The following is a 7,196-nucleotide window of genomic DNA, read 5'->3' as shown; positions in this document are numbered from 1 at the left end:
GTCTGTGAATAACATTTCTCCAATTTTTAATGTTGGAGTTTTTTATATTTAATTGTATTTGTAACAGATTTTTTTTCACTATGCAGTATGTCAGTGTTTTAAATTTAACAGTGACACCTTCAAAAATAGAAGATTGAAATTACTTGGGTAATTACAGTTCTTTCTGGTTTTGTTTTTAAGAATAAACCTATTCCCCTCCCACTGCCCACTGTTTAATAGATGCAACTGATACTCAGGTTTGGTCGGTAGACTTGAAGTTCAGAGTTCTGTTGGCCAATTTTGCAGCTTCTTTCTAATAGCTTTTTACATGTAATGTGAATACGTTAGAAAAACCTATTGTAGACAGCACACGTCCAACCTGTCTTCCAGAGGAATAAAAAGAACCTTGCACCTGATGTAGGATATATTAAAGAAGAGAGCACATGCCTTTCCTAAATAAGCATAACAAAATAAATTTTATATATGCAAAAATTAAGTTAAAGACACAGCGGGATTACCAAGACAGGCACTCATCCTTTTGTGAAAGGTAGAATTCCTGGTAGTGACTTTTCCTTTTGGCCTTCCCCATTGCCATCTCTTGCCCCACTCCCCCATGTTCTGAGTTGTTCTCATTCTCTGCCTTCACAGGTTTCAGAGTTAAGCTTTCTTTCTCTAACCATTCTGCCACAGAAAGTCTCTGTGTCCCTGAGCAGTTTCCCATCTGATTCTGTTCCAGATTTCAGGCTGAAATAGCCGTGCACAGAACTTCAGTCTCTTGTCAATCTCCTCGGCGTGTTCCAGTCTGCCTTTCCTCATTTTCCCTTCTAGGTTTTTCTGGCCTTTCTGCCAGTCTGAAGCTCTCAGACTGACTGAAGTCAACAGGAGACAATACTGAGAGTCAGTAACAGCTCTTCACTGGCGCTGCTTGGGGCCCTAGAATTTGTCAGCAGGTTCAGGGCAAAATCCTGCTCATTCCCAGCAGCATTGGGCTGGATCATTGCCAACTGTCGTCACATCTGTGAAGAAATCAGTCATCAAATTCAAACTTGATTCACAGAGCCTTGGGAAAATGTTGGCTTCTTTGACTGTCAGAAATAGTGTGTAATGCTTGAGAAGCGTCCACCTTAGCAAATATTTTCCATGCTACTGCAACCTGTCTTTCATTCAAAATGTTGCAGGTGCAGACAGATAAGGTTTCTAGTTACGAGTATGGCTCTCAAACTTCATTGCATTTAGTGACATCTAGAGTTTCTGATTTTTGTTATATTCATCTGAGACAGTGCAATGTTTTTTTCCTGTTCTGTTTTCTCACCTGTTGATTGATTTGGTTTTTTACCAACAAAAGGCATGTATTTTGCTTTGGTTTTTGTTCAGATTGGTTTTCAATTGGTTGGCTTTACAGTTAAGCAAATCATCATTGAGTCCTTGGTGCTGTCATAGGCTACTCTCGGAAAGACATGGTGACGTTTGACACCAGCCTACAAATCATGTTATATATTTCACTGCATGGGAGAGAGGGTGCAAGTTTGTTTCTGCATACGATGTCACTGGTAATCCCTGCCTGCAGCATACCATCATTTAACTCTGCAATTCATCTTCCTATATTAAGGACTTTTCTTATTTTTCTGATATTAGTCATGTATCGGTTATCTGTTTGAACAGGGATCCATTCCCCCAGTAGTAAATTTGCACATACCTCCATTAAAAAAAACAACCAACCAACGAACAACCAAAACAACAACAGAAAACCCTTCCAAAACCAAGCCAGAACAAAAATCCCGAAGAAGTGATCTTTTCTCCTATCTTTAGTTCTAGGTGTTTATTGCATTCAGTTCTGACTCTGAAATATTTTTGCTGTGCATTCCTTCTGACGTTTACTAGTTTAACTTCAGCTTGCTCAGGTTGTACTTTCTCACACAGTCCTCAGCTGTCTTAGAAAGAAAAAGATTGTTTCTGGGATTGTGTTTTTCCTAGCATTATTGCTACTTTATTGTAATTGATAGCATGGGCACAACGATGACTGTTGAAGCTGAGCTTTGTATTTTGTATTCCACTTTGGTCTGCTGAGTAAGAAAAGTGTTTTTCATGACAGCACTTCTGGTTTGAAGCTCTTATGGCAGAAATCCTGGGAAAGGCACTTGTGCAGGCTGCGAGCCAAGCACTCCTTTCGTGTTAAGCAGAGATACTAAAACCTAAAAAGATGCTGTTCTTTTTCTACATGGATTGACTCGTTTAGATTTTCCTAAAGCTTCCATTTGACGTTGTTTATGGAGTTAACATACTTCTTTAACTCAGCCTTTATATTTGCTACCAGTGAACCTGTTCATTGGTGGCAAATGGGGAGATGAACAGGCTGGAACACCTACCAGAACCTCCCCTTCTGCTTCAGTGTGGCTGAAATAGCTTAAACTGCATTTGCACCCAGCTGTGTGCCAGCAGCGCTGTAGACAGATGTACCTAGTCTTACTGTAACGTAACTGTTCAGGTGAACAGCGGTGAAGCTATGCTAGACGTGCTGTGCTATGGAATACCCCTTTGGCTAGGTTGGGTCAGGTGTCCTGTCTCTGCTTCCTCCCGGCTTCCCTTCCTCCTCCCTCCATGGCAGAGCATGAGGCTCGCAAAGTCCTTGGTCAGACTGAACGTTTGAGCAGTAACTAAAAGCATCGGTGTTATCAGCGCTGTTCCCAGGCTGAAAGTCAAAAACTCAGCGCTGCACCAGGTACCAAGAGGGAGAAAAAATGACTGCTCCTGCTGAACCCAAGATAGATGCCCTGCTTGTGGGATGCTCTGAACACCTGTGGGATGCTCTGCTTGTGCGATGCTGTGAATCCCTATAGGATGCTCTGCTTGTGAAATGATCTGAACGCCTATGGGATGCTCTGCTTGTGAGATGCTCTGAATCCCTATGGGATGCTGTGAATCCCTATGGGATGCTCTGCTTGTGGCAAGCTCTGGAGCTCCCTTGTGCCACCAGCTCCTTCCTAAGATCCCTACACCAGGAAACATCCACACTGCAGCACAGAGGTGTGGGATCACGGAGTCATGGAATCATGGAATGGGTTGGGTTGAAGGCACCTTAAAGCTCATCCAGCTCCAACCCCTGCCATGGGCAAGGACACCTTCCATGGAGCGGGATGCTCCAAGCCCCATCCAACCATGCCCACTTCCAGGAATACCACACAAACCCCATTACTTCTGCACCAATCCCTTTCCAATCCCTTCTTTTCCCCATCCTCCCCTTCCCAGGCAAACTCCCTGGATTTGGCACCGTTTGAACTCCCCCCCCCAAAGTGGCTTTTAAGAACAACCTGGGCCCCATTCCACCTCTTTTTGGCCCAAAGCAGAAGCTGGGAAGCTGCTTCTGGGGCAGCAGCCATGTCCTTGGATCCGGGGCTGCACGGAGGCTGCTGCTGCCAGATCCTGCTTCCAGGCTCTGGGATATAAGGACAACCCCTTCACCACTCCTTGCCCACCAAATCCCAGGATTTTGGGTGCTTTTGAGGGGCAAACAGCGGTGGTTTTGTGATCAATGTGGGATAAATCCTCAGCAGGGACCTTGCTCCATGGGGATGCTGCTTCTGCCCCCTGCATCCCTCATCCTTGCGGTTCCTTGGGCACCTTCCTGGTCCTTTTGGCGGGCTCCCATGTGCTTGTTTGAGCCTTTGGGTGCCCCCATCTGCTTCCATTGCCCTTTGGTGTGCCCCCATCCATCTTTGGGTGCCCCCCATCCATCTTTGGGTGCCCCCCCATTTGCTTCCATTTTTTGCATCCCACAGAGCTCCAGAGCATCCCATAGGGATTCAAATCATCCTAAGCCCATCACACCCCCTCCATCCCCCCATGGAACCCTCCATGGAATCCCCCATGGCCCCCCCCATGAAACCTGCCTCTCTATGACATCAGCCCCAGCACAAGGGACCTGTATCCAGCACCCGTATCCCTGGGGCAGTTGTGCTTTGGGCGCAGTGGTGGTAGCAGCTCCTTGGTGGCAGCTCCTTGGTGGCAGCTCCTTGGTGGCAGCTCCTTGGTGTCACCCTCAGTGGTGGTGGCAGCACCTTGGTGTGGCACCTTGGGGTCACCCTCAGCGGTGATGGCAGCGATGGCTTTGCTCCATGTCTTCATCCTGCTGGCATTGGCCTGGCTGGTGCATGGCTCCTGGGACAGCTGTGGGTGAGTGGCACCAGGCTCCGGGGCTCCTGGTATTCCATAGGGAGATGCTGCTGCTCCCAGCCATGGTCACACCAGTGGGGTGGTGGGACTGGGAGAGCCCCGCTTCCTCGCCATTACCCCATGCGGTGGCACAGCGCAGCTATGGGGCACCCCATAGGGTTCCTTGTTCCTGCAGCACCCTATGGGGTGGGATGATGCTCACCTATGGGACACCCCATAGGGTCCCTTGTCCCTGCATCACCCAGTGGGCGGGATGATGCCCGCCCTTCATCCCTAACCATCCAGTGTTGGGCTTCTGCTTCCAGAGGGACCTGCGGTACGCGTCCCATGGCTGATTCCTATGGGGTGTCGCGCATCGTCGGAGGCGTGGATGCGCACCAGGGCGCCTGGCCATGGATGGTCAGCATCCAGTTCCCCACGGCCACCGGCTTCTCGCACATCTGCGGGGGGTCCCTCATCACCCCGCAATGGGTCCTCACGGCCGCTCACTGCTTCGTCGGGCAAAAGTAAGGGGGAGAAGGGATTCCAGCCAATTCCAATTCCAACTTGAGCATCCCTGGTTCAGTTGGAACCCATCACCCCTTGTCCCATGGCTGAAGGTCCCTCCATGTCCTCCTTATGTTGAGGATGCAGAACAAAGGGGATGCAGCCCGTGCCATGGGGCGGTGTTGATGGCTCCCATTGATCTTTTCAGCCCCAAATACCCCCATATCCGTCCCTTCTCCCCGCAGTCCTGACCCCCTTTGTGTCCCCACAGCGGGGGCATCGTCCCCATCTGCCCTGCAGGAGGCCAAGGTCCGCCTCATCGATGCCAAGCTCTGCAACAGCAGCCTATGGTACCGAGGGGCCATCAAGAGCCACAACCTGTGTGCTGGGTACCCGCAGGGTGGCATCGACACCTGCCAGGTAGGGATGTGCCCCTGGGGCTCCCTTCTCCTCTCCCATCTGCAGGGCCTTGCTCTGCATCCCCCTTTATCCCAGCTTTGGAAGCGCATCCAGCTCCTGCTCCATCATCCCTGTGCAGGGACCATAGAGGTTGGAGCTTTAAGAGCATTGAGATTCCACCACTAAACCATGTCGTGAGCATGGATTCATGGAATGGGTTAGGTTGGGAAGGAGCTTAAAGCATCCGGTTCTAAGCAAGGGGCAAGGATGCCTTCCATTAGACCAGGTTGCTCCAAGCCCCATCCATCCTCCATCCAACCCATCCCAGTGTCCCACCACCCTCATAGGGAACAATTTCTCCTTATCTCCAACCCATAGTCCCTCGTTCCAGTGGGAACTCATCACCCCTCGTCCTATGGCTCCAATCCATGCTGAAGGTCCCTCTCCACACCCAAATGATGAAGGAGAACCCTTCCATCCACATAGGGTAACAGCGGTGGTCCCCTCCGGCATTGCCATGGCGACCCATCCCCATCCTCATCCTCTCCCGTTCTCCTCCACAGTGTGGCACCAGTGGTCCCCTCTGCGTTGCCATGGCCACCCCTCCCCATCCTCTCCCGTTCTCCTCCATCCCCTCTCTGTTTCTCCTCCATAGGGTGACAGTGGCGGTCCCCTCATGTGCCGGGACAACAATGCCAACTTTTTCTGGGTTGTGGGGCTGACGAGCTGGGGCCGCGGCTGCGCCAGGGCCAAGCAACCGGGGGTCTACACCTCAACAAGGCACTTCCATGAGTGGATCCTCCACCAGCTGGGGACGTTCCACTCCGCGGGAGCCTCCGCGACGCCCCCGACATGGAGCCACCAGCACGTCTCGCATGCGCCCATCCAGCAGACGATGCCTGCTCCGACGGCCTCGAGCACCAGTGACATCTGCTCCTTCCCATACCGGGTGCTCGTGGAATTTGTCAGTCGGGTGCAGGAGTTGCTGCAGGCTCTAAGGGGGAAGAAGCCTTGAGGAGCGGTGTCGCTTGAAGTTGGCTTCAGCTTCAATACAGTTGCCTTATTTTCCCATAGAGAGGATGCTTTGCGTGCCCACCTCTTCTTCTGGTCCGTGCGCAGGGATGGGGATGAGGGATGGAGGGCAGGGAACAGCGGGAAGCGGGAGCTGGGAATCAGGGAATCAACCAGTTTGTGAAAGACTTTCAGGAGCATCAAGTCCAATAGATCCCCATTATTGCCTCATAGACCTTATTATTGCATCATACTGCCCCATTATAGCCTCATAGAGCCCCATTATTGCCTCATAGAGCTCCATTATAACCCCATAGAGCCCCATTATAGCCTCATAGACCCCAGTATAGCGTCATACAGCCTCATTATTGCCTCATAGAGCCCCATTATAGCCCCATAAAGTCCCATTATAACCCCATAGAACCCCATTACAGCCTCATAGAGCCCATTATAGCCTCATAGAGCGCCATTATTGCCTCACAGACCCCATTATAGCCTCATAGAGCCCCATTATTGCCTCATAGTGCCCCATTATAGCCCCATAGAGCCCCATTATTGCCTCATAGAGCCCCATTATTGCATCATAGAGCCCCACTATTGCCCCATAGAGCCCCATTATTGCCTCATCCTCATTATAACCCCATAGAGCCCCATTATTGCCTCATAGACCCCTTTATAGCCTCATAGAGCCCCATTATAGCTTCATAGAGCCCCATTATAGCCCCATAGAACCCCATTATTGCCTCATAGAGCCCATTATAGCCTCATAGAGCCCCATTATTGCCCCATAGACCCCATTACAGCCTCATAGAGCCCCATTATTGCATCATACAGCCCATTACTGCCCCATAGAACCCCATTATTGCCTCATAGAGCTCTATTATAGCCCCATTATAGCCTCATAGAACCCCATTATTGACTCATAGAGCCCCATTATTGCCCCATAGAGCCCCATTATTGACTCATAGAACCCCATTATTGCCCCATAGAACACCCCCCCCCCCACCCCCCCCAATTTCCCGTTTGAATTTATTTTATTTAACTTATTTCCTTCTTTTTAATGCAAAAATCCTCGCGGGGGGGCAGGCGTTGGCGAGGGGCGTGGTCAGGCCAAGCCCCCGCCCCCTATGGGAGGGGGTGAGGAAGCAGCT

The 7,196-nt window shown here is 50.5% G+C and overlaps 1 protein-coding gene across 1 annotated transcript; it reads left to right on the top strand.

Moving 5' to 3' along the window:
- Positions 1-4,059: 4,059 nt before the first annotated feature.
- Positions 4,060-6,049, top strand: LOC134162284 (acrosin-like). Its single transcript, XM_062615924.1, has 4 exons — positions 4,060-4,149; positions 4,455-4,655; positions 4,881-5,055; positions 5,690-6,049. The coding sequence occupies exons 1-4, from the start codon at positions 4,070-4,072 to the stop codon at positions 6,047-6,049; spliced, it is 816 nt and encodes a 271-aa protein (XP_062471908.1). The 5' UTR covers positions 4,060-4,069.
- Positions 6,050-7,196: the final 1,147 nt, after the last annotated feature.

This window comes from Pezoporus occidentalis, unplaced genomic scaffold, assembly GCF_034315485.1.
Source record: "Pezoporus occidentalis ecotype Australia unplaced genomic scaffold, CSIRO_AGI_Poc_V1 ctg1864, whole genome shotgun sequence".
Taxonomy (NCBI): domain Eukaryota; kingdom Metazoa; phylum Chordata; class Aves; order Psittaciformes; family Psittacidae; genus Pezoporus; species Pezoporus occidentalis.
This window is presented reverse-complemented; position numbering and strand designations above follow the sequence as displayed.